Genomic DNA, 27,164 nt, shown 5'->3' with positions numbered 1-27,164 from the left:
GAAAATATCCTGTGTGATTTTTTCAGATGTCGGCCTTCATTCTGGTACTGTGTGTTACTGTAGCTGGGACATAACTCTAGCATATTGTGTTTCACTAATAAATTGTTGTTGTTGTTTAGTCGTTTAGTCGTGTCCGACTCTTCGTGACCCCATGGACCAGAGCACGCCAGGCACTCCTGTCTTCCACTGCCTCCCACAGTTTAGTCAGACTCATGTTTGTAGCTTCGAAGACACTATCCAACCATCTCGTCCTCTGTCGTCCCCTTCTCCTTGTGCCCTCCATCTTTCCCAACATCAGGGTCTTTTCCAGGGAGTCTTCTCTTCTCATGAGGTGGCCAAAGTATTGGAGCCTCAGCTTCACGATCTGTCCTTCCAGTGAGCACTCAGGGCTGATTTCCTTAAGAATGGATAGGTTTGATCTTCTTGCAGTCCATGGGACTCTCAAGAGTCTCCTCCAGCACCAGAATTCAAAAGCATCAATTCTTCGACGATCAGCCTTCTTCACTAATAAATACCGGTATACAGAAACTAGAGAGAAGGGTGGCCCAGGGAGAGTCACGCACCCTGAGGATCATCCAACACACTGTTCTCGAGTGGCCAACCAGATGCCTAAGAGAGCCCCACATGGAGGACACAGAACTCCCTTACAAGGGAGGTTAGTACCATCTCTTCCTTTTTTGGGTTTTCTTAAGAAACTGTTCATTCCAGCTTGCCTTTCTGAAAACTGAAGCTGAGTGCTGGAGCTCATGTCTTATAACTCTTCTGCTTTGCTGTTTGTTTTTCTCTTTGTCTGTTTTTATATTTTGTTTTGATTGATTGATTCATTTGGCAGTTCTGATTGGTAATCAACAAAGCTCTGTCCCTCCGAAATTACTTCATACTTCATACGGTAATGCGCAAATAAATGCGGATTAACATAAAATCACGGCGTCTGTTCTAAAAAAAATCAAAAATCAAAGTCTGCTTGAATTTGCTTTCATAGGAAGTAATTATTGACAATATTGTACAAAGGGCAACTAGTTTTCCCATAACTAGTTTCCCATAATTCACTTGGCAATTCTTGATCTTGGTTCTTGGTATAGTTGCCAGATCCTTCTATATAGTGAGAAGGTGGGGAGGGGTATTACTCAGAAGGGTGGTGGGAATGGGTGATTGGCAGATAGCTGTGATGAGCCTGTTGACGACTCTTAACGACTGCAATAGGTCTTACAGGAAAAAGCAAGGGGTGAGAAGGTGAAAAATGGCTTTGTCATGTATAATGAGATAAGAATCCAATGTCTTTGTTCAGACCAGGTCTCTCCATGGTTTTAAGTTTGGTAATGAGTTGCAATTCAGCAGCTTCTCTTTCCAGTCTATTTCTGAAATTCCTTTGTAGTAATACAGCTACTTTGAGATCTTGTATAGAATGTCCTGGGAGATTGAAGTGTTCTCCTACTGGTTTCTCTGTCTTAGTTGGTCTTTAAGGTGCTACTGGAAGGGGAAAAAAATTTTTTTGTTTTGACTATGGCAGACCAACACGGCTACCTATCTGTATCTTGATCTTGGGTAAGATTTCTTTGCCTGGTTTTAATGATGTTATAGAAAAATAGGGGGGTTGGCTTTTGCTGCCCAAGGAACTGAGTCCCCCAAGTCCACGATCAGTCAGAGATGAATGGATGGAGGCAGGATGCAGCAAAAGTAAGGCAGATCTTTATTTTTCTGTTGCAACAGAGTTCCCTCCCTTCCTTGCAAGGAGGTAAGAGAGACCAAGAACAAAGTGTGCAGGAACCTTTAAAGACTTTTGACAGTACCCAACTCCTTAGCCAAAGACCACCCTAAAATCATCATACATACATCATAGGAGGCAGTCTGCAGCAGAAATCTTGTCTGCCAAGATACGTGATAATGGTCGCTGATTGCATTACCTGGGCAGCCTGGCCATTCATTTGTGACGGTTAATACTTTAGTTCCTGAATCTAGGTCACAAGCTCACCCTATTCATACACAAATACACCCTTAAGACAGGGTTTGAAGGATTTTTAAGTGAAAAGACAATGGGAAAGCTTTCCCCATTTGCCTCCCTCGCTGCAGAGGAATATTTGAGGTCACTGGGAGAGTCAAAAATGGCTTCAGGATTGCTCTCCTGTACCATTTCAGACGTGTGGTTTATATACTTACGCATGTGTGCATTTATGAATATTTATTCTATATTTGAGACCTTAGAATTCTTCTAACAGTGACATGCTGCTTTACTGGAACTTTACTTAAACTGCTGTGATATACTTTATGCGAAAGCAGTATGCAAAAAAGGGTGGAATGAATGAGGTAGCAGCTGTGTCATGCTCTAAAACTAAATACTGTAAGGGGGAAAATGATGATCAGCTGCACCTTTTCTCTCGCCTGTCCCATGATCCACCCCTACCCTTACTATCCTACTAAGAATTCTGGCGAGCTGCATACTGTTTCGGTTTGCACAATAAAGACAATGAAATTAAAATAATTAAAATAATTTAAATTATAATAATTAAAATAATTAAATAATTTAATTAATTAATAATTAAAATAATTTTGAAATTAAAATAATTTCAAAAATATTATTGGGCAACACAGCCACGTTCGCTTATCAGAGGCGGGGAAACCACTACCATTTGACTGCAGCCTTTCTAGCTGTAGACATTTCAAATAACCTTTAACACCTTCCGGGTTCACTTTGAAGATTGGCTGCCTCTCTCTTCCGCCTTTCCAAATATTACTTGCAGTTGTGGGGAAAAGAAAAGTAAAAAAAAAAAGGAACCCGGGAGTTTCGTTTCAGACCGTTGGGTTGCCCCCCTCTTCCCTTTTCCTATCTCTAGGTTCCTGGCTCTTTGCCGCAGCAGGAGAGCCTGAAGTTGGGCTTCCGGCCAACGGAAAAAGGAGAAGAGGAAGTCCGCAAGGAAAGTGGCCGGCGGCGTGGGAGGACGGGAGGACGCTCTAGCCCCTGCCTCTCGATGCCTAGGCGGAGACAGCGGGCGCGAGAGGGAGAGAGATGCGGTTGCTTCCTGCCCGCTGTTTTGCTGCTGTCGCCGGTCGCGCTGTCCTGGCAGGTGAGTCGTCGTCGCCGCCCTCTTCCTCCGCCGCCTCCCTTTCCCGGGCGTCCCGAAGGCGTTGGCAGCAGCGGCTGAAGCCCTGGAGGGCTGCGGGGCGAAAGGAAAGCAAGGGGCACCCGGAGGTGCTCAGCCGGTTTCGGTGGGGAGCAGCAGCTGCGGGTCGGTGGAAAGACGGAAAGGGAGCAGAATCCAAGCTGAAGGCTTTGTAAAGGCTTCTGGGGTTGCATTGGGCAGCCGGCCTCCTCCTTGCAGCTGAAATGCGGCAGCCTGATTCCTATACTCCCCTCCAGGAGAAAAAAATATTCCCATTATCTTGATTCCTCCCCGCCCCCTCATTCCCTATAATATGATAACGTTGTGCATAGCCTTCATCTGCTCCCACCGCCTCCAGCCTTACTCTGGAGGAAGTGTAATTCATTGTTAATCCCACGAGCTTTACTTCCACTTAAGTGGGTTTAGGGATGTATCTTAAACAGATTTCGATTTGAATGCTGGCAGCTTTTTGGTAGGATATTTCTGTGCTGCTTTTAAAAAAAATTGATATTGTATATATTTTGCGTTACATGACGGTGAAGCATTTCCTCACGTGTGTAACTGCATTTTTCAAAGCCTAGGTCTGTCTGGAGTGTCTCTGGATAAATGCACACTTCTTGTTTTGAAATGGACTCAGTGGATTGCTTTCAACCCTTGGTGTAAACTGCGATGGCTTCTGTCTTTTCTTTATCAGCTATATTTCAAAGCTTATACTGCCAATCCTTAATCGACATGGTGTCAGCATCCTACCATATTTCATTATGATAATAGTAATAAAGGGGAAAGAGGGAGGGAGGTCTACCATTGAGTTTTGTCATTGCACACTGGTGTGTAGGGAGCCCTCTGTTTATGCTCAGGGGCCCTCTTAGCCAGATCATGTTCATGGCTTAAATGAAGCTGCCTTTGAGGATCCTAGTCAGCTGTTTTCCTATACAAACACTGCCTGATTCAACAGTTACTGCAATTTCAGACAGACTGAAGAGAAAGCGCCATCCAGATCCTGGCTAGAATAGAGTAGGTGACTTTTGATTGGGATAATGAACAGAATTACAAATGAAAGATTTGTGCCCTCATATTGAATACTGCAGGCCCAAACAGGCCGTCAAATCCACCCCCTGCATTAATGCAGGATTCCTACAGCTAAAGTAGGAATTGGCAACTGGAAGTCTTTGTTCCCACACAGAGACATGTATTTTACACTTTGTGGTACTAATCTTTGGGGAATAAGGGACAGGGGTTGGCCCACCAGCTACAATCTTCTCAGGGAGCATCTGGTAAAACTGTTTGTTAATCAGGGATCTAAAGCAACCCCAAACACAAAGTTACAGATAGGTAGCCGTGTTGGTCTGCCATAGTCAAAACAAAAATCTGAAGAAGTGTGCATGCACACGAAAGCTCATACCAAGAACTAACTTAGTTGGTCTTTAAGGTGCTACTGGAAGGAAAAAATTTTGTTTTGTTTTGCCCAAACACAAAGGTTAGTCCAGCTTTTTTATTGAAAACCCTGAAGGAAAGTTTTCAAATGTTTTTACTTGAATCTTCCTTCCTGATGACTTCTTTTGCAAGATTCAGAATGAGGCAGATGACTGACCCTAAAATTCAAGCTTCCTTCTCTCTCCTTAGTCTTGCGCCATATTTGTTCTCTTTGAGTAGGCAAGAACCATTGCACGCACATGTTGGCTCCTGTAGGCAAGCATGTGCTCAGTCCTGCACAGACAGCCACAATTATTTCTTTTAAAATGCTGTTGGAGAAGAGATGGATGCTTGCTCATAAATAGCCTGTGGCCTGGCCGTTTGTGGCGAGCAAAGGGTACCTCTGGGTAACCAGGCAATACAATTAGTGCAATACAAATCCTGAATTTGGATTTGCATGAGCAAGTGTGCTCATAACTTTTATGAGTTGATTTGCAAGCCAGGGTGACACACCGCCTCCTCTATGTGATCATAGCCACACTTTCTCCATCTGCCAAGGTGCTTTACAAAAATGAACAATGTGTTTTGGCACAAGAATTAATAGGAGCTATGGAAGAAACACAGTGGAACTGCGGGGGAAGGACCTCATTAGAATTTATGCTTCCCATCATTGTGCAGAAAAATGACTTCATTATGGAAAATATATTTTCATTCATTCTTCTGTGGTGTGTATTTGTCTGAAGGCTATGTATTTTCTTTCTCTCCAGTGCAGGAAGTGGAAAAACTTTGTAATAAGAATGTCTCCATCGACATTGGGCTGGTTATTGTTCTGGTTAATCCTGCAACTAAGAAATTCATTCTCTTTCCATCCTCTGCAGCAGTAGGTAGTCTCTGGCAGTTGTCCTCCTTCCAAAAAAAGGAAAGAGAACCAGAAGAGCATGTTGATTCAGAGCATGAGCTATGAGCTAGAAGTTGGCAGTTCAAAGTTCAACTTGTTCATAACCAGAGGCGGGGAACCTGTGGTCACCCAGATGTTGTCTGTTTCCCATCCCCAGCCATTCCTGGCTGTTGGCTGGGGCTGATCGGAACTGGAGCTCAACAATATCTGGAGGGCCACAGGCCACCCTGCCCCTTCCCGACTTGACAAGTGTCCATCAGATGGCAATCTTTCTAGTAGTGGGCATTTCCAACCACTCATTAATCTACAAGACCATCTACACATGATGAGTAAAATTAAAGCAACCCATTAACTGTTTTCTTTCTTTTTTTTTCAGATCAATGCCTGAATAAATACATTTATGATAAATATTATTAATACTGATATTAAATATCTAAATTCACTGAGACCTGCACAGCACACATGTTTGTAGCCTTTCACTCAATAAGAACCATCATGATCATAGTCAGGGAATAGAAGTAACGTTGGAAGCTGCCATTGTGAGTCAGACCATTGGACTATCTATCTGAGTATTGTCTTTATGGAGTAGATCCTGTGTTTTGCAGAGCACTTTTAAGGCAGGAGTTTCATTGTCTAATGAATTGTGTTGTTTTATTCTGGACAAGTGTTTTAGAAAAAAAACAAGATAGGCTCCTGAGTTGCCTCATTTTTTCCCAATTTTTAAAATTATGCATATATATATTGGAGTAGAGTTTTCAGATTGCTCACTTCAGATTTATGTTTTTCTTTTATCTAGCATAACACCGGCTTCATCTCCCTGTGAGGACGACTTCTCCTCCTAAAAAGGTAAAAGGTCATGTGCAGAATACATGGTGTGAATTGTTCTTATTTTTTTTCTTTTTTAAGAATTAGGAAAAGAAGCTGGAGCTTTTGGCTTTGGAAAACATTTCTTCTGGTGGCCCATCTCAGATATTTCCCAATGTGTATTTGAAAACACATGCAGGCAAGGAACCAGAGAATTGTGTCCCAAGATGTACATCTCTGCAGTGAAACTTCCATCTGGCAAAGGTCTTCATTCATCTTGGGCTCTTCCAGTTGCCTGTTAGCAGGTGGGCACTGGAAAATGCAAACTGGGGAACTCCAGCTCCCATCAGCCCCAGGAGGAATGAACAGGAATGATGGGAGTTTTAGTCCAACAGCATCTGGACTAGCACACAGTACCTGCATAAAAAATTACCAGGTGTCTGTTGTAACTGCACAAGGACATAGTTACCTGTATCCCATCACAAGCAATTAATTCCATTGCCCCCATTTCTCATCCCCCTTCTATTCCACGATTCCAAGAGCTTTCTGACAAGTGATAATTATTCCAGGCAGTGATGCGGGGCAGAAAATTCTCTTGTTTTATAAGTTCATTAGTGGCAGTGAATGGTTGCGAATTGCAACGCACATTATTAGGCAAGATTGGCAGTTTCAAAGTTTTTAGCATTGCTTGCTAACCGCAAGTAAAGTATTCTTGATTAGATCACGCTCTAGGGCATGCGAGTTGTTGCCAATGCAAATTACTCTTAATCTGCACAGAGAAGTTTTCCAATTCAAATTTTTCCTGAAAACCCCCATCACTGATTGCAGGCTTGTTAAGATTTTAAAACACTGTGTGGCTCATGTCTGAGTTTCTCACCCTAAGGCTTCTGTCAGCTTTTGTCTCTGTGCCCTTTTTAAAATGCCATTAGGGCAATGTAATGTAGGAGGTACCCTTAATGTATTTTAGATGTCCTGCTCACTAGTGACTGTACAGAAATCCTCTATGGATATGTCAAATGTCATTCTGTTTTCCAGTACAAGGCAGCACAAGGCTATAAGGCAGAGGTAGGGAATCTGTGGCCTTCCAGGTGTTTTAGGGTTCTTTGGGCCTCATCCTGCATGACTAACAGACAGACATGATGGAACTGCAACAAAATAGGGAGGGCCACAGACTCCCGATCCCTGGGCTAGAGCAATATATACAAGCCAGTATTGGCCAGAATGGAAGTGAAATAGGACACCTGAGGAAATTGTGCAGCTATTCCACTGGGTTTTAAAAAGTTGGATTTTCACAGCCTTGGGGAGAGGGGAAGGAAGCTGAAAAGGGGGAAACAGAGGGAGATGTTTTGTTCACAGCATTGTGCAGATGCACTGTAAAAACTTAAGTGAACAAAGTGTGGATATGCCAAAGGATATGCCATATATGCAGAGGAGTATTTGCTCAGCTGCAGGTGTTTTGAAAGTTGTTGCTGCCGCAGAAAAAGCAAGCTGTTTTTTGTTTAAAACTGTCTTGCCATGTAAAAACACACTGATTCTCAGACCATCCGCGGGCCAGATTTAGAAGGTGATTGGGCCGAATCCGGCCCCCGGGCCTTAGTTTGCCTACCCATGCTATAGAATTTTAATGTTTGTTCTCTAAATGGCCAAAAGCCAATACCTTTGTGTGTCTTGCAGGCAAGCTTGTAGCTGTTTCTTGATCAATTGCTATTTCTGTCAACTCTGTTCAAAGTTGTGTTGCATTTGCAGTATTTTGAGAGTACTTTTTGTGAAATTGTTTACAAGGTTTTCCCTCCAACTACAATTATTGAGCTTTCAGGTATTTGTTTGGAGTGGATCTCATGTGGGTCTCTCTCACAAGCTGCATTGAAATGAATGGAGATTTCTCCATAGTGTGCAAAAATACACAAACTGGAGTATAGTCTGCATAAAAATATATGTGCTAGTGCCAATTGCACACACAAATGCATTATATTAGGGGAAATTGCTGTGCAAAAGAGCATATTTGGCACAACTGCATATAAAAATGTGTGTACCAGGAGAAATTTGCACTAAAATGCTGCTGAATTTGAATGAGAACTTTAAAAAAAAAAATATCACAGACCAATATGGAGAACTGAACTGAAGTTTGGAAAAATTAGGAAAACAGAGAAACTGAAATTGACAGATTTGCACATTTCTAACCAGGAAGTGTACTACATCAGTCTTTTCATTTGCTTTGTGGTTAAAAGTTGTCTGTATATAACAGGCATGGTTCTCTTTTAATTACTTGTACAGTCATACCTCAGGTTACAGATGCTTCAGGTTGTGTGATTTCGGGTTGCACACCGCGCCAAACCTGGAAGTACCAGAACTGGTTACTTCCGGGTTTCGGCGCTTGCGCATGCACAGAAGCGCTGAAACGCAACCTGCACGTGCGCACACGTGGCGCTGCGGGTTGTGAACGTGCTTCCCGCACGGCTCATGTTCCCAACCCAATTGCAAATGTTATGCTTGGGGTTTTTTCCTGTTTTCTCTGAACATTAAATGCTGTTTCCTCATTTGTATCTGTTTCGAGGCCAGTTACAGATTCTTACAAATCTATTTAGCTTCTGGTAACGTTACTCATGCAGCTAAAAAATAACAAGTTGTTACTTCTGGGAGCATTGGTTTTCTTGAGTATGATCTACTTTAACAAGTTTACTTAATGCTTTATTTGACATGTTAAAAGCTAACATACAGGGAAAGTGGCTTCACTTTTTCACTTTTGCAAGTTGTTTCCGTGTTTTTGAAAAATGGTTTGTATAGATCTGCTTGTGATGGAGCAAAGAACCTCTCTTACAATAGATAACTATGACCTCATACAGCTGTAAACAAATGCACCAGATTTTTACATTCTTATTGGCATTTATAAGGATCATGGTATAATTAGTATTTTATTACGAGCTGTTTTTATGGGATAGCTATCCTTTTAAAAAATCAATCAATCAATCAATCAATCACTTTTTTATTCTATCCACCCTCCAGATAACACAGTGGCAAAATAGATCTGTCCCATTTTATCCTCACAACTCAGTGAGGTTGCGAGAAAGTGACTTTTTTGACGCTGTCCAGGGCACTTTGTGGTTCAACAGGAATATAAACCCAGGGCTCCCAGGACAAACTTTAGCACTCTATCTACCACACCCTGTCCTGGCTGTTAGCCATTAACTTTCTGGAACCTAAACTGTGTGTTAGTTTCAAGGGGTAAGCCAGAGGCTGAAGTGACCTGAAGGAGAGGGAAAGATTCTCTGCTCCCTGAAAAAATCAAGGGCTCTTTGATTCACTTACTTGATTCTCCTTCGTGCAGGGAAACAGATCATGTACTTCAGATTCCCACAGGTAAATGAGTTGTGGGATCCTCTCAGAAAACACCAGTGACCTGGGAATGACTCAAAAGAATAAGTAATAAAATGTTGTAGAAGACATCCTGAAATTCTGCAATCGTGTTCTCAAAGGAACACATAACAGGCACAAAATGTTCAGAGGATGTGGACAAGCTGCCTCTGCCCCCTACTTCTCAGCTATAGCCTTGGGGGGATGGCTGTAGAGCATATTTTTTGCATTCAGAAAGTCCCAAGTTCAATGACTGGCATCTCTAGGTAGGTCTAGAACCCTGGAAAGCCATTGCTAGTCATGGGTAGGCAAACTAAGGCCTGGGGGCCAAATCCGGTCCAGTCGCCTTCTAAATCCAGCCCGTGGATGGTCCGGGAATCAGCGTATTTTTACATGAGTAGAATGTGCCCTTTTATTTAAAATGCACCTCTGGGTTATTTGTGGGGCATGCCTGGTGTTTTTACATGAGCAGAATGTGTGGTTTTATTCTAAATGCATCTCTGGGTTATTTGTGGGGCATAGGAATTTGTTCATGTTTTTTTTCTTCAAAATATAGTCCAAAATATAGACAAGGTCTGAGGGACAGTGGACTGGCCCCCTGCTGAAAAAGTTTGCTGACCCCTATTGTAGACACTAGATGGACCAGTGGTCTGGTTTAATATAAAATAGCTTCCTATATTAATGTCCTCACCATTGCACCCCCAATCTAGGCCTCATATTCACAATGAATTTAAACCAGTATTATACCACTTCAAACAGTCATGGCTTCCCCCAAAGAATCCTGGGAACTGTAGTTTGTTAGAAGGGTGCTAAGGGTTTTTAGGAGAAGCCTGCTACAGTGCTACAGTTCCCTGGGTTGTGTCTCTATGAGGGGTCTAGGGATCTCTGAACAACTCTTAACAAACTACTGCTCTTTGGGAGAAGCCGTGTTTGAAGTGGTATCGTGCTTTAAATGTATCGTGCAGTTGGGGATCCTTGGTGGACAGTTGGTTCTATGAGGGAAGACATTTTCTAAGGCCTTGGAACAGAAGCAAGCAAATGAGCTTGGATAGCTCAGTCTTCAGGATAATTTTGGTTAGTGAGAAAGGACAGGCAACATCTTCTCAGGGAGAAGTTTAATCATTTCTGTATTGTTGGTTTCCTTGTGGAGTAGCCCCTGGCTGTAGAAAGCTTTCTCAGTTATTATCGAGCAAGGAAGCGCATTGGGTCTCAATGTAATTTCAGCCCTTGGTAACCTGGTCAAAGAGCTGATCCTTCGTTCTCACGCAAGCTCCCCACTCTCTGCTTCCGCAGAGCAGCCTTTTCTGCCCTGGCAAACAACTAGCAGAGTTAAGTTTCTTGACCCAAGACTTAAGAGCAGTAATCCTTTGCTAATAATAGCTTTGATTGCTGGGTTGGCCAGGTAGAAAGGAGGACAAGGACTCTTTGGGTGGATGTTCAGAAGAAGGAATTTTGATATATTCAACTTGTTATAGGCATCTTTTACACATGTTACAGAATTGGGGGGGGGGTTAGAAAGAATCCTGAAGGAGTAGAACAGATTGAATCATTTCAGACTGCAGGTGGGGATTCCATTGTTAGGAGAAATTGTTAGAAGTGCAACAGCAGAGATCATTCAATTAACTTAGTGGTTAATTCTGTTACTGTTAAAGTCAGCTAACCAAGAGCAAACCAAGCTGCAGGTGTTGCCTGGCAACCAAGCAGCGTGGCATGATCTTCACTGATTGGCTGTGCAGCTCCGAGGAAGTTTTTCCTCTGTGTGTTTGGTTGTATGTCTCTGCATATTTGGGTGTGTGTTTGGTTGTATGTATGCCTGAAGCAAGAGAGACAAAACCTGTGTGTTCCTTTTTCTCAAATTGCACACTGTTTTTGTCCAGTTTGCCCAGGAAAGTGTTACCAAGACATTGGACTCCATCTGAGTTATTTGAGTGACTTTCCTCATGGTATTTACACTGAGCGTTAAAATATGGCATCTCCCACCTGCAGTCTGAAGTAGAGCAGACTGTGCTACTATCACCTCATTCTATAGAAGTGATCCAGAAAACATAATCAGAATAAATGGAGAGTTCTCACCATGGAGGGATGTAGAAAATGGGGTACCCCAAGGATCTGTATTGGGAGCTGTGCATTTTTTAGCATCTTCATAAATGATCTACTAGAGTTGGGAGTGAGCTGTGAGCCAGACTTGCTGATGACACCAAACTGATTGTGAGTAACTCCAAAAGGATATCTCCAAACTGGCTGAATGAGCAGTAAAGTGGAAAATATGATGCATGCTGGGGCAGAAAATCCTAACTTCACATTCATCATTCTGGGGTCTGAACTATCCATGACTGACGAGGAAAGAGATATTGGAGTTGTAGTGGATGGAGATGTTGAACCAGTGTATGTGGCAGTTATGAAAAAGGTGAATGTTCTGCTACGTATCATTAGGAAAAGGACTGAAAATGAAATTGCCATGGTATTCACACTCTAATTTAAAACTGGCTCCACATTTCCTGAAGATAACCTTTTGCATTATGCATTGCATGGTGTGTTTAGCAACAGAGGAGAGACACTCTTGCAGCAGGTGATGTGATGAGAGATAATGGGCTCAGTGTGTTTGTTCCTCCTCGACGAAGTTGTCTTGGTAAACTTTGGCAAATTTATTCTTGCTCAACGTGCAAACATCCCAGGTTTCTCTTTGTAACTTTGCCCTTCCGTCGCCTTTCATTTTCCCTTTCCTTTCCAGAAACTGGATGGCTTCTAATGTGAGCCTGAATCTGGATAAAGAAACGTTGCTGGAGGATGGGGTGCCACCTGCCAAGAAACCTAGGTGAGCAGAGCCAACGGGGATTGGATGAATTAAGGGAGGAAAAGGCTGTTGCCTCCGTGATTAGAGGCAGGGTAACTCTTGCGTGTGGGTTGCTGCAAGTGGGAGAGGGCTATTGGCTTCATGCCCTGCTTGTGGGCTCCCCATCAGCGTCTGATTGCCCACCATGGGAAACAAGGATACCAGACCAAAGAGGACTTTGATCTGATCCTGCAGGGGAGAGCCATGAAGCTCCTTGGGTGACCTTGGGCCAGTCGCCACCTCTTAGCCTAACTCACACCACGGGGTTGTTGTGTCTGAGGATAAAATAGTATTGCGGGGGGAGGGCTAGGTTATCACAGAAGCTGCTCACCAGAGAGGTTTGAAGCTTCCCCTGTTTGCCTTAAAGGTAAAGGGACCCCTGACCATTAGGTCCAGTCATAGCCGACTCTGGGGTTGCGGCGCTCATCTCGCTTTATTGGCTGAGGGAGCCGGCGTACAGCTTCCGGGTCATGTGGCCAGCATGACTAAGCCGCTTCTGGCAAACCAGAGCAGTGCACGGTAACACCATTTACCTTCCCACAGGAGCAGTACCTATTTACCTATTTGCACTTTGACATACTTTCGAACTGCTAGGTTGGCAGGAGCAGGGACCGAGCAACGGGAGCTCACCCCGTCACAGGGATTCGAACCGCCGACCTTCTGATCGGCAAGTCCTAGGCTTTGTTGTTTAACCCACAGTGCCACCCGCGTCCCTGATGTCCCCCAAATGCTTATTGCTGTGAGCTGCCACAGTCCAGGACTTTTTATGCTGCCGCCAAGTTTGGCAGACTTTTTTCTAACTTTCACCACACGTGTGTGTGTACACACACACACAGCATTCTTGCAGGGGTGTTTGAGGAGAATAGGTTCTTGGGACAGCTTAGGACCCCAGGTCTTTCTAAGTCCACACAGCTTTTCATTTATCTACTAAGATCAGTGAGACTGCAGACGGTCAGGCACATGGCTTATGGAATTTGCAGGCTTGCTGCAGCAGAAGGTCCTTGGTTCAATCCCTGGCATCTGCAGACTCACAGTAGGGCTGGGAATGATTCCTGCCTGAATTTCCAGAGAGCTGCTGACTGTCAATATCAACAGTACTGAGCTAAGATGGACCGGTGGCCTGATTTGGTATGAGGCAGGTTTTCCTATGAGCATGCCTAGATACTGGAAAGTGCTGTTATTAATAATGACACAGAGAAAGACAGAGAACGACATTCAAAGGTATAAAAGAAGGTAACTTCCATAACGCAGGCTTGGGTGGTTCTACAAGGTTAGCTAGTAACTGTGTGAATGTACTCACCTCTTCAAATGGGCCAAAATTTTCCCGCAGACAAGGGGAAGTAATCTGACACGGAACAAAATTCTAGCAATTTTTCTGTACTAGACCAGCTTTTTTCAAAATAATTGTGGTGTTGGGTTTTGTATCAAAACTATATATGTATATTAATTTATTATTAGTTATTACATTTATATACCACCCTTCATCAAGAGATCCCAGGGGGTTCTTTGGTGCCCCCATGTTGCTTTGTTAGCCATTTGTACAGCCTGCTGTTAAGCTGAAAGAACTAAGGGAATATTTGACATTTTGAAAAGCTTGCCTTCACAGTTGCCTGGTGTGAATCTGAAGGCAGCCCTGTTTAGGGAAGCCTTTAATGTTTAATAGGTATTTTAGTGTTCTGTTGGAAGCTGCCCAGAGTGGCTGGGGAAACGCAGCCACATGGGTGGAGTATAAATAATAAATTATTATTATTATTATTATTATTACTACTACTACTATTACTATTATTACTACTACTCAGCCAGCGGTACTCATACCAGGCAAGTGGCTATCTGCAAGCTTAGCTATATGGGAGTGGTAGCCAATGTAGTGCCCTCCAGATGTTGCTGGACTGCATCTCCCATCATCCCTGACCATTGGCTGATCTGTTTTGGGATGATGGGAGCAGCTGCAGCCCAACAACATCAGGAAGGCACCCCATTGGCTAGCCTAAGGGCCTTGGCTGAATCTGCACATGTCGAGCCTTGTTCCCTATAAATTTCTCCATGCTGATGGCAGGTAATAGGCATTGTTCCCTCTCTTTTTGGTTGCAGGAAACTGTTGCCGAGCCTAAAAACCAAGAAGCCCCAGGAGCTCGTTCTGGTGATTGGGACGGGCATAAGTGCCGCAGTCGCTCCCCAAGTGCCGGCCCTGAAGTCTTGGAAGGGCTTGATCCAGGCCCTGCTGGATGCTGCTATTGACTTTGACCTCCTGGAAGACGAGGAGCGGAAGAAGTTTCAGAAATGCCTCCGGGACGATAAGAACCTCATCCACGTTGCCCACGACCTTATCCAAAAGCTGTCGCCAGTGAGTCGATGAGCCGCGGAGCGAATGGTTTGCAAGCTTCAGGCAAAAAAGCGTTAATAGATCGTACTGTTTTGTCCGGGGGTGGAAGGGCCTGTCTCTGTTTACGGCGCCGAGTCTGACAGCACATTCTCTTCTAAGCTTTAGGACGGGGGTCAGCGAACTTTTTCAGCAGGGGGCCGGTCCACTGTCCCTCAGACTTTGTGGAGGGGTAGACTATACTATATTGGGGGGGGGGTGATGCAAGAGCACCACGATCCCTGGTGGCTGCTTATCTGTGTCTTGCGGGCGGCAACAGGATGATGAGAGGTGCGCGAAAGGGCTCCGGAGAGGGGCTGCTTAAAATGGCAGCCACTCGAGCACTGCTGCTGCTGGCACCAACAAGGCCCAACCCCCTTCCTCCTCTAGGCAGGGCGGGGAGAAGCCAGGAAGGAGGAGGCGCCACCGCTGCCGAGGGAAGGAGAGGGAAAGAACATGCGCGCTGGCAATCCATGTGGCGATTCCCGGACCGTCCGTGCACCAGGATCCAGAAGGCGATTGGGCCTGATCCAGCCTGCGGGCCTTAGTTTGCCAATCCATGCTTTAGGAACATGGGAAGCTGTGTTATGCTGAGTTAGGTCACTGCTCCATCTAGGTCAGTGTTGTCCACTCTGACAGGTAGTGCTTCTCCAGCAGATTTTCCCATCCCTGCCTGGAGATGCAAGGGATTGAACCAGGGAGTTTCTGTGTGCAGATCAGGGTGGATTTGATTTAAATCAAATCGATTTAAATCACGATTTAAATTGCTAGTCAGTAGGACTTGATTTAAATCATTTATTTTATACAGACAGACTCATTCTTGCTGGTATAATCTTAATATTTACAACCAGATGAAGGTTTCATTTTCGGGATAATAAATTTTCAGAGTAGCTTTTACAGTTATATCAAAAATTACTGATTTGGTTATGCTATTAGAAATACATAGGCAGATAACGATGAAATTATTGTGAGGTTTAGTGAGTTAACTGTTTATATTTGGACAACTTTTCTGCTGTGCTTTATTGAAAGGAGAAAAAATAATCATTTCCTTAATAACAATTTAAACAATTTATTTAACCAAAACAATAACATTATAACATTTGTATCCATGTCTGTTAACTGATATGGTTAAACTCCCCCCCCCCATTTTTTAAGAAACAAATCCTTTTTTCCTGATGAAGGTGCTCTATGTCTGAGCTAGGACCCTTTCCCTTTTGTTCTCTGCTTTCCCTTCCCTATAAAAAACCCATATCGGACTGGGCTGAATGCATCATCTTTCCTCCAGTCTGAAGACCTTCTATCCCACTGCTTTGATGGGGCTTGCAGTGGTCTCCTATCCGGTTCCCAGTTAGGTCCAACGACGCAGCATGAGGCATTCCAGTCTATTGTAAAGAATTGAGGCAGGCAGTTAGGCATCTGTCAGGCTTCAGAGAATTCGATCCCACCCACGGTGGCAGCCAAAAAGCAGATAAACAAGAAGAGTTCTTACTAAGTAATTTGTTCACTATTCACAGAGAGGGATGGAGGAGTGCAGTCTCCCTAAGATAATGGCATTGCTCTGAGTAAAGTCCCACTCCCTCCGTCTCTCCTATTCTATGCCAATAGGCTAATCTGTGCTTTCTGCCTCTGAGCTTTCTGTTCTGCTACTCTCAATGCTCGCCTCGTCCTGGGAGAGGGGGGCAGGTCAGGAATGCTTTCCAAAGACACAGAGTCTGTCAGCTGTCTCTCCCGTGGTGCTGCTTCTTCCTGCTACTAGTCTCCCAATATTTGCCAGCTTTTCCCATCTGCAGCCTCTGAACTATGCCCTTCTGCAAACCACTGTCCTGAATCTATACTGTCCTCCTTCTTGAGAAGGTTCAGTGTGCAAGCACTTTCTTGGGCAACCCTCTATGCTGTGAGAGTTTGGGCAGAAATAGGACTCTAATGCAAGAATTGCAATTCCAGTAATGTGATTTTCTGTGTTTACTCAGAGGTAAGCCCATGGGTGTTTTCTTGCAGGTAAGTGGACACAGCTTAGTAGCTTAATTCCAGCTGTGCCTCTGCTGGATCTCAGCAACCAGTTCAGACAGCTGTTTATGCCTCACCCTCCTCAAGTCCTCTGCTGCTTTTTTTTTTTTTTAATGGTCGCTTAATAAAATAAATACAAATAAATGAATTCTGATCTTGGATCCCCCCCCCATCCTCCCCCAATCTTCTTGGCAGCGCACAAGCAATGTCCGTTCCACGTTTTTCAAGGACTGCTTATACGAGGTCTTTGATGACCTGGAGTCCAAAATGGAAGACACAGGGAAACAGCTCCTTCAGTCCGTGCTCCACTTGATGGAAAATGGCGCTCTCGTGCTGACCACAAACTTTGACAACTTGCTGGAAATTTACGCGGCAGACCAAGGAAAAAGGCTTGAATCACTTGACCTGACCGATGAGAAAAAGGTAATTGGGGGGTGCTCATGCCTGTGAATGGTGGCCAGTCTAGCATGAGAGCCCATTCATTTCTCAATGGTGTCCCCAGCTCAGGCCTTAAGTGCCATTTTAGCTGTTGGCTGTGGTGGTAGAACACACTGTGTTGTGTCACTTGCAGTAAGAAGACAGGACTAACACCAACACTGCCAGGCAGGGGGAGAGAAGAGAAGGGAGGGAGGATCACTTCTAAATGGTGTTTTCCTCCTACAGTGGCACATTTTATTATAAAAAAGAGGGTTGTTTTTTAAAAAACCTATTTCAATAGTTTTAATATTTTCAAAAAATATTGGGGGCGGTATCCTGCATTTTACTCTGTGAACTGCCCTGAGATCTTATGATGAAGGTTGGTTGGTTGGTAATTAATTAATTCATTAATATTGCTAGACGAGTCAAGAGTACCTTTTTTTTAGTTTATCCAAAGCAGGATCAATTAATGTAACTATTTAATTCAATACTAAAGCCCCTATATGCATCCTCACCAAGCAGCCTCTTTCACGCACAAACAAAAATGACTAGACCCCGCAGCTCTGCTTTCTCTCGTATTCTTCTCATGTCTGCAAGTGTTAATATTCACGGGAAGTTCCTTTTTTCTTTTTCGAAATCATGAGGCTATTATTGCACTTCGGCACATTCCAGGGGTATTTATAGTGTTGACTTAAAGTGGAGCTTAACAAAGTGCGCTATAAAGTTAGAAGCAACCTAGGAAAGCGGCCTCATTCTGAGACAGGTTAGCTTAGTATTTTCAGCCTGGAGTGGCAGCATCTCTCTAACGTTTCAGACAGAGGACATTTCCAACCCTGCCCGGAGAGGATGAGGATTAAACCAGGCATCTTCTGCCTGCTCTACTACTGAGCTTGGGCCTTTCTCCAAAGTTCACCCCTGTTTTTCAGCTTCCAAAAGCTGAAATTCCTGTAAGCAGCTCCTCTTTTGTTGGAATGGACTCCAAAAGCCATGTAAACAGCAAAAGGAGAGTTTATTTCTTGCGAGTTCCTTTTGATTACGTATGCCTGGTCTTCCATGTACGTCCTTGATTTCTGCTTCCTGCGTAACTTTTCAGTGTGATAATACTCCTGACTGGGGCAAGGGAGAATAAACAGAAGATGAGCTACATGAGAATGAAATGTTAAACACAATAAATCGTGGAAGTGTTATGATAGTACCTGTTGAAGTACATTTGGAAAACTTCGCCTGTGCCAAACTTGGTTTAGAGAAGGCTCTGCAACTCCTAATTTAGGGAGGGAAAGTACTAAATTTCAGGGAAGGAATGTAAAGAGAGCGGGGAATATTGTCCTATAGTGTGCAATTCTGAATTTAGTTTTTTACCTGTAACCGTCATGAACGTACTAGTGGGTAAAAACCCAGAATGGGATGCATTTGTGTCAAAAAAAGAGAAGAAGATGAAATTAGATAATCCCAAATAAAAGGTAAAGGGACCCCTGACCATTAGGTCCAGTTGTGACCGACTCTGGGGTTGCAGTGGTCATCTCGTTTTATTGGCCGAGGGAGCCGGCGTACAGCTTCTGGGTCATGTGGCAAACCAGAGCAGCACACGGAAACGCCGTTTACCTTCCCGCTGGAGCGGTACCTATTTATCTACTTGCACTTAGATGTGCTTTCGAACTGCTAGGTTGGCAGGAGCAGGGACCGAACAATGGGAGCTCACTCCGTTGCAGGGATTCGAACCGCTGACCTTCTGATCAGCAAGTCCTAGGCTCTGTGGTTTAACCCACAGCGCCACCCGCATCCCTTAATCCCAAATACATTGCGCTTATTAAACAAATTGGCCTAGTGTTGCTTATTGTGTACTTCCAAAATGCAGGAAACAATATTTTGAGCAAGAAACGGGACAACAGCAAAGATTTGAAGAGTAGATGCTGTTCCACTAGCATAGCAGACTTCTGTTTGCACAATGCAGTTTCCCCTCTCTGGCAGCTCCCAGCACACTCTGAAAATCTGCAGTCTGGAGAGTTGGAGAATTCTCCCCAGCAGATTTTGAAGTCTCATGCAGGGAGGAGAGGAAAGGGAGCCCTGCTGCACACAACATTGTAGACAATCCTCAGACTGGAAGAGATGGAAAGGTGCCACACTGGCGATTGATCTGGATTTCTGTTTTCATTAGCTCGAAACCTGGTACAGTATAGAGGAAACGGCTATAGGGAGCAAAAGGCAACTGGAGGGTCTTCCCTCAAGAAAGTCTTTATGGGTGGGGGGCAAATGTCAATGTTACGCAGCAATGTTGACTCAAGCTGTAGCAGTCAAAGGATACCATTCTTTACCCTGCATGGGCTGCAGCTGTTGTCCCACCATAAGCCTGAGAACATCCTTCACAAAGGAACCCAACTGTGCAGCAGCAGCATGGGGTCTGATGCCGAGAAGTTCAGATAAATACATCCCTGGGGCTGAGAGAGCTTGCATGCGTGTGGAATTTATTGTGTTTATAGATACCGAGAGCCCTCCCACCCGCCCCGAGGCAGGAAGTCTATAAACATATTTGCAGGGTGCTCAGTTCCTGGAATGTGGGCTTGAAAATAAATAAAGGCATTCCTGCTCTTCACCCTGCCCTAATGACCACTCAGCCCAAAGCCCAGTAGGTTGTAGAAGCCAAAGGGAACAGTACTTTCTGGGACTGTTGACGCTGAGCGCTGCTTTTGAAATCCCATACAGGTGCTGGAGTGGGCGCAGGAGAAAAGGAAGCTCAGTGTCCTACACATCCACGGTGTGTACACAAACCCCAGTGGGATAGTGCTGCACCCAGCCGGCTACCAGAATGTGCTACGCAACACAGAGGTTATGGTGAGATTTGCAGCCCTCTCTGGGCCTTGTTGTCTCTTGAAGGATGAGTGCTGCCAGTATATAAGTCCAGGATGAGGACTCTGTGGCCCTCCAGATGTTGTTGGACTCCAACTCCCATCAGCCCCAGCAAGCAGGGATGTTGGTTGGGGATGATCCAACAACATCTGAAGGCCCTGAATGTTTCGAACAACCAGGAATGTCTTCTAAAGAACCCGCCAACCAAGACAGGTTCCCTTAACTATAAAAAGGTGGTTGTGCATTAACAGACTTTACACATGTGCAGTGCCTGCTTATGCCAGGTGTGCATACTATGGGTACAAGTCTTATCTGCACTATACTGGTTTTTAATTCAAATGTGCGCACACACACACAACTTCTTGTGTAATTAAATCGCATATTAACTTCTTGTTTATGCATGCAGAGAGCTGGATCAGGATGTAGAGTTGATACCAATTAGTGCTTTTAACTGTCAACAAATTTAACAGCTCAGTAGCAAGTCACTGGAATGGCAGATGGTGTGATGCATTAAGGCAACTGCACAAACTGGAGACATCTGAAAGCAGCCCTGTATAGGGGAGTTTTTAATGTGTGATGTCTTACTGTGTTTTAATTTGTTGGCAGCCGCCCAGTGACAGGGGTAACCTAGTCAGGTGGGCGACATATAAACAATTATTATTACTAATTTATTGCACTTGAGTCCAAAAAGGAATTATAGTTCAGACTGACTAGTGTCTGGATGGCTGCTCGTGTTTTTGTTTGTGTGTAGGTATAAGGAGGGTTAGACTTCTCCTGCCCACCGTGGCTTGACTCAAAAGTGGACAAGGCTGGGCTGATTTTGCTGGGCTTTCTAGCCACTCAAATCAGGGATGAGGACATTGTACTGCTCTTGTTGATCCCTTAGGAGTGGGGAACCTATGATTCTCCAGCTGTTGCTAGAATCTAACTCCCATTAGCTGCAGCTCACATGACAAATGGTCTGGAATGATGGCAGATGGTAGGACATCTGGAGGTCCACTGGTTCTTCATCCCTGCACCAGACAATTCTTGCTTTTGTTACATGGAGCTAGCCAAGCTGACCTTTTGGTTCCTTCCAATTCTAAAACTCCACAGTCCTAATGAAAGTCGATATTCTGTACACTTTCCCTTTTCCCTTTTCCCTTTCCTAAAGCGAGAGATCCAGAAGCTGTATGAAGCCAAATCGTTCCTATTCCTGGGCTGTGGTTGGACCGTGGACGACACAACTTTCCAAGCCCTCTTCCTAGAAGCTGTGAAGCACAAATCTGATCTGGAGCACTTTATGCTCGTGCGCCGTGGGGATGTGGACGAGTTCAAGAAGCTCAGAGAAAACATGCTGGACAAAGGGATTAAAGTGATCTCATATGGGAACGAATACGCAGACTTGCCTGATTATTTTGAGAGGCTGGCAAATGAGATCTCCAACCGGGGTCGAGCAGGTAAGAGGACTGGCTGTCTTCCTAGCGCAGAGAAGGGGAGCCTGCAGACATCCAGATGTTGCTAAACTTCAGCTCCCATTAGCCCTGACCATTGACCATTCCATCTGAGGCTGATGGGAACTGAAGTCCCAAACCTATCTGTAGCCCTCTAACATTGCGTCTTTTATTGGATTTTGACTTTATCACATTCGTATCTCATGTTGCTTCCCTTTAACTTGAGGTAGCCTAGAAGGGATTCCCCCTGGGTTTGTTGTCTAGGCACTTGCCAGATCCAGATCTGCTTAGTTCCAGCCAGGTTATGGCCTCGCATGCCTTTCAGAGCACTGAAACTTCTGTGTGGACAATACAAATGTGTAATACCAGACCCACAATTTGGCTCCCCTGAGCACCCTTGCTTTCATTGAAAACAAAAAGCAAGAAGCCAAACAGGTGAATGAAGTAAGACTTTTAGAGGTTGGGTGGAAAAAGAGGGGCTTGTGTGTCCCTTTGCTCCACCTCATCATAGCAAAACCAGCGCAATGTATGCAGCTGTATACATTAAGCAAATTAGGTGCATTTGCACAACTTTATACAAGAGGTCAGAAGCATGGAACACTTGTTAGCTATTGGTGATTAAGAAAAATATGTGCCTTACACAAATAGTTGAAAATAAATCTTTGCTTGTCAGGCTGGCAGCAAGTATTATTTGCAAACTCCTCTAGGCAGCATCTAACTGGAGTCTCCAAACCTCTCGCCTTCAAAATCAAGATAGAACAGGATAACTAACCAACCCCCAACTGCCAATTGTCAGCTACCACCTCCTTTCTCCAATACCATCTGTTCTTTGTGAAATAAATACATTCCCAATGAAATTCCAGAAGCCTGGAAAGCTTCCCACACCGACACACTCCCTTTATATAATGAATGGCAGCTTAGAGTTGGAAGATGCCAAAAGGGGCTGGACGCAGCCTTTCCGAAGATTCCTGTGGGTGTCTCGTCACAATATTTTAAGCAAACAACTTACCACCTCCCCCCCCCCATAGTACCTTTTATAAATGGGCTCAATCCAAAGGGAAACCATTCTAGGGGAAAAGGGGTTGTATCCCACTAAGTTCTAAGAAGGGTAGAACCATAGAAATGCCTGAACCCAAGTAAGTCAAGACATGAACTCCCAACGGGTCTACTCAGAGTAGGACCAGCATCGGCTACAACCATTAGTGGAGTTTGGGAGGCTAGCATAGATGCAAGATGCTCTCACACATTTTCTTTTTTTTTTTTTTTTTTTTAAATAATATTTATTGAAGTTTCCAAAATACAGAAAGAGAAGAAAAGAAATTATGAAGATACATTCAGAACCTTATTTTCAAACATCCACTTTCTGGGACTCCCCCCTTCCCCCACCCCTACCGTATTCCCCTTTCATATTGTTGTTTCCACAAGTTCTGTTTCTGATTTAAAGCACAATTTATATACCCCATTGTTCAAATTTAAATTTATACAAACCTTATGCAACACCCTTGATAAAAAAAGCAAAAGATCTCTCCCCATAGCCCACCCCCTTTTCTTTCCACAATGTCCCCCTTTTTTCCCATTAAAGTAAAAGCACACAGAATAAAAGTATAAAAAAAATAAGAAATATATTAGAAAAAAGAAAACCAATTCAGAAAATAGTTGCAAGCCTTTGGATTCTAATTCTCCCTCCCCTTCCCCGGTTTAATTTCCCTTATCCTCCAATCTATGTTTCCAGCCTGGAAGTCTTAAGTCCATCAATCCCATTTTTCCCCCAACTCCTTGCAGAATTATTTCCCATTTTTAGGATTACTTTTTAAGAACTAATTCCTAAATCTTTAAAAATGTCAAATTATAAAATTCCCCCCATTGTTCTTTCAAGGTTATAGTCCAGCTTCCTCTTGTTCCGCTGCTAAAACTTTCTTATTCAGAGGTTTAGTAACTCTACATGGGTTGTTGTTATTCAGGAACAAAAACTTGCGTTCAGTCCCTTCCTTCTTCAATAAAGTATTCTGTTGTCTCCTTTTAGTCTAAACACCCTGTAGACGAGATTCAGTTTCAGTTTTGCAGCTTTCCCAGGAGATAACCAGTTCTGTGAAATTCCGAAGTGTTGTATTTTTCCCGGCTTACGCCCATCTTTGTAATGTCCCGAAGCTCCTCTAGGGGGGTTGTTGTAACTTTGTTTCCAAAAATCCGATTGTTCTCCGTATTTTCGCCATTTTGTATTCAAGTCTTAACAAATTATATCAAGTTGTAACAAATTTGACCAGCAAGGTCCTTGTAATAAAATCCTCTTTAAAATTCCGACTTTGACAGCTACTTTGACAGCTGTCAAAATCACCGGCTCTTTTCACCAGGCTCACTCCTCAATCGCCCCGGTTCCCAGGGAGGGGGGTGCATTTTCCTTCTCCTTCAATTCTTCCTCCAGCACAATTCTTGTACTTTCCCATCATGGAATTCTTGATTTTAGCAAAGATACCGTTCTTTTTGGGCCTTGGCTTCCCAATCCTTGTTTTAAAATGTCTACAATAGGGAGGGGGACTGACTTCCTTTTTAGATCCCCCCCCGCTCGTCTCAAATCCAAAAAATTTTTCTTCTTTTAAACCCGATTTCCAATTTACTCACGGGTTGTTGTTAAAAGTCCAAATTCTCAATGGAAGAAGTCAGCGCTCTCCGTCGGATGGCATGCGGCTTCGCTCGGCAGGGATGGCAGAGGACTCAAAGCACCACGCTTCTCCCCGGCACCCGATCCGTAGCCTTTAAAAAGGCTCCTTCACGAGTCGGGAGGGCGCTAGCGGTGCTAGCCGAGTCTCCAAGTCCACGGCCCCCGTGGCCGTGGTTTCTAAGGGTCCCCGCATCGCCGGTGCGGTAAAACCCAGCCCCTGCCGAGCCGGCTCCCTCCGGAGCTCGGAGGGAGTCCGCCATTCGGCGATGGCGCCAACCCGGAAGCCGCTCTCACACATTTTCTGTGGGTCGCTGCTAACTTGTCACCTCCAAATAACTTCCATTCCCCACCCCCTTTCTAGGTCCACCTCGGGAGGGACAGCTAAATGGCATGGCTGCAGCCCACACGGAAATCAAAGGTAGGGAGCTTACTTAATACTCGACACTCCTTAAGGCCAGCTCTGGAGAGACAAATTTTGCTAACCTGCAGCTGCTACCACCACCCACACTGAAGTGGGTGCTCTCTCGCGCATGATAAGAGCTCACGACTTAAGAAGGTATCTTGCAGAAAGTGGAAGATTCCTTAGTAAGAACGTGTGAGGACACCTTTCTGCCTCCAAACTGCAACGCGCAGTGTTCAAGCTGCGGTGGTAGCAGGCTCCTGGAAAAGGAAAGCAATAGTGATACCAGTGGAGGATTCGTTCTGCAGTTCATGTGGGCTAATTTGAAAATTGTCTTGTTTCTTAAGGTGGAAGGTTTTTTTTTAAGGGAATTTCCACATTATCACAACTCAGCTCCGCCTGGGTAAGAACTTGGTTAAAGCTGGAAGCAGTAGGACGCCTTGGCAGCTAATTTTGTCAGATTGCGCCGGAGAAAAGGGAAATTGTGGCCCTCCAGATGTCGTTGAACTCCCAGTTCACATGAAACCCAGCCAGCGTGGCGAATGGTGCGGAATGATAGGAGCTGATAGGAGAGCAACTATATCTGGAGAGGCAAAGATTCCCCTTAAACAGACCATAGAAAATCCTTGTGGAGTGATACTTAGCAACTGAGGATCATATCCGGCATTCTCTTATCCACTAGCGCAAGAGCCTTAACACCAGTGGATCGCAGAGGTTAAAGACTCTGCAACATTTGGGCTAGCGGAAACTTGTGCATTGGCCGATTCTTGTGCAGTCTGTTGCCCAACCACCTTTGGTAGTGTGCTTGTTTTCCCTTGTGCGACAAGCATACCGCTAAGCAACTTCTAACTTGGATGCGACTTGCATCCATTAGAGCAATATTGTTCCAGATTAGTGAATCCTCTCCCTCCTTAACAGACTCCCTGGGCGTGGGAACAAGAAGCACATGTTATAGTTGGGATGCAACAACAGAGCATGCACGGCAAGTGTTCCTATGTCTTCCTGTACCCATTGCAAGGCTGAATACCACTCCACAAACCCCTGAGCGGGCATTATTCCTGAATTGGGAATGTAAACACTAATAGGGAATATCAGGATGCTAGCTCGGCTCCTAGCTTTCCCGTCTGCACCAGCCTCAATGTTTCCTACCACCCCCTCCAAAAAAAAGACCCTCCGTGTTGAATAGTGGTTTGAAGGGGCTTGCAAGAGCCTTTGACTGAGTGCTCTTAGGAGCCTCCGCATAATCGTGAGTCTTGAGCGGGTGGGGTTCGCACTCGCAGAAGCCTCTAAGCAGTCAGATGCATGTGGAAATCCCCATTAGACTTCCTGCTAATGCTGGAAGGTCAGGGTCGCGGCGCATGCCCCCAGTCCCCCTTAGTTGTGCTTTGAACAGGGCTAAACCTAGTCCCAAATGTTTTAAGAATGGAAGCCATATAAATAATGTGGCTAATACGGAGGGGGCCATTTGCCCCGTCACAAGTGATCTCAAGTGTCTGACATTTTAATTTCTCCAAGAACTGGTTTGCCATCCAACCCCGTTCCCCCTTTTAACCAGCTCCTTTTGTTACTAACCCTCTCTAGTTGTCCATGGGTTTTGTTAGGATCCCTCCTACTGCCTTCGGTTTTAAGGCCAGTGTCCAAAATATCTGCCCAGGTGACATCTGAAGACACTAATTCTACACAGGGTACAGCAGGCGAGAACGCAAAGCACTCCCATCTGAGCAACACCATCGTACAGGTTAACCCCTCTTCTAATGATTTAAAAGCAAGATGCTGACAAGCTCCTTGTAAGACGTGACTATCTCAAACGTTGCTTAGGGAAGAAAAAGCACTGCCTTTGCCGCGGGTGGTTCTTGGAAGGGCCCATTTTTTGTTCTAGCTGCTGCCCCATCAACATGAAACTGTAAAGCGTACTTTTGGACTCGGCAACTCGTCTTGGACCCTTTGGATCTGGGCATGGAGATTTGTCCTACCAATGTGATGTCGTGTTTTGTTTTGTTTTTTCTATTTAAGGTTGTATCTGCAGAGAGATCCGTCCTCTCTCCCACTGAGCAAGAGTTTGCTACTAGTGCTTTTGTATTCTGTAAGGGTTTCAACTAAAATGCAAGCATTTTTTTAAAAAAAATTACTTGAAGCTCTAGTTTTCTAAGTCTTTTCTTTATACAGTGTTTTATATGTTTGGAGCTATAATAAATGAAAAGGATGTTCACTTATCTCTGGCTTAAGAGTGACTTTAGACAAATTCATGGTGGAAGCGATGGCCAGAGGGGCAATGTAGCTGTGACAGGGGGTGGTCCCTAGAGCCTTCACGCTCCCAAGTATGAAGGGTGAGAAGGCGATGTTACATGTGGTGCAGTTTTCATCTGCTGCAGCAGAATTCCTACATTTCCTGGATTGTATGGGAGCTCACTGAGGACATGAAACTGGGCTAAATGAGAGGGTCTTGTAAGCCGCCTCCTAGGAAACAGAGTTGAGGCCACAGACTTTAAAGTCACTAACCAGCCACTGCCACGCATTAAGAGAAACCTCTATGTTTGCAGAGGATCCTGGAGAGCTTTCAAAGATGTACATCGGGTTCACATAGAACTTGCCTGCAGCCATGCATTGCAGGGAAAAGATCAGCAGGAAAGGGATCAGCCCTAGGAAGC

The 27,164-nt window shown here is 44.5% G+C and overlaps 1 protein-coding gene and 1 long non-coding RNA gene across 7 annotated transcripts in view; both read left to right on the top strand.

The window, feature by feature from the left end:
* The window catches only part of LOC310750810, a 226,068-nt gene extending 224,622 nt beyond the window's left edge, over nt 1-1,446 (top strand). Inside the window, exon 3 of the long non-coding RNA XR_014542298.1 lies at nt 1,376-1,446. This is a non-coding gene — a long non-coding RNA (uncharacterized lncRNA). The remainder of the gene's footprint in view (nt 1-1,375) is intronic.
* A 1,401-nt stretch (nt 1,447-2,847) lies between these two features.
* On the top strand, nt 2,848-26,729 carry FAM118B (family with sequence similarity 118 member B). 6 transcript variants are annotated; one of them, XM_083588979.1, is made up of 9 exons: nt 2,888-3,062; nt 6,206-6,255; nt 12,296-12,379; nt 14,489-14,741; nt 16,959-17,186; nt 19,881-20,009; nt 21,178-21,463; nt 24,478-24,534; nt 26,530-26,729. In XM_083588979.1, the coding sequence occupies exons 3-9, from the start codon at nt 12,303-12,305 to the stop codon at nt 26,565-26,567; spliced, it is 1,068 nt and encodes a 355-aa protein (XP_083445105.1). In that variant the 5' UTR covers nt 2,888-3,062; nt 6,206-6,255; nt 12,296-12,302; the 3' UTR covers nt 26,568-26,729. The 6 variants fall into 6 exon arrangements, with proteins under 6 accessions (XP_083445107.1, XP_083445105.1, XP_083445103.1 ...); XM_083588977.1 differs by having other exon boundaries at nt 26,201-26,729; XM_083588978.1 differs by having other exon boundaries at nt 2,888-4,430; nt 4,586-6,255; nt 26,201-26,729.
* Nucleotides 26,730-27,164: the final 435 nt, after the last annotated feature.

Source organism: Podarcis filfolensis, assembly GCF_964270895.1.
Source record: "Podarcis filfolensis genome assembly, chromosome: 15".
Taxonomy (NCBI): Eukaryota; Metazoa; Chordata; class Lepidosauria; order Squamata; family Lacertidae; genus Podarcis; species Podarcis filfolensis.
This window is presented reverse-complemented; position numbering and strand designations above follow the sequence as displayed.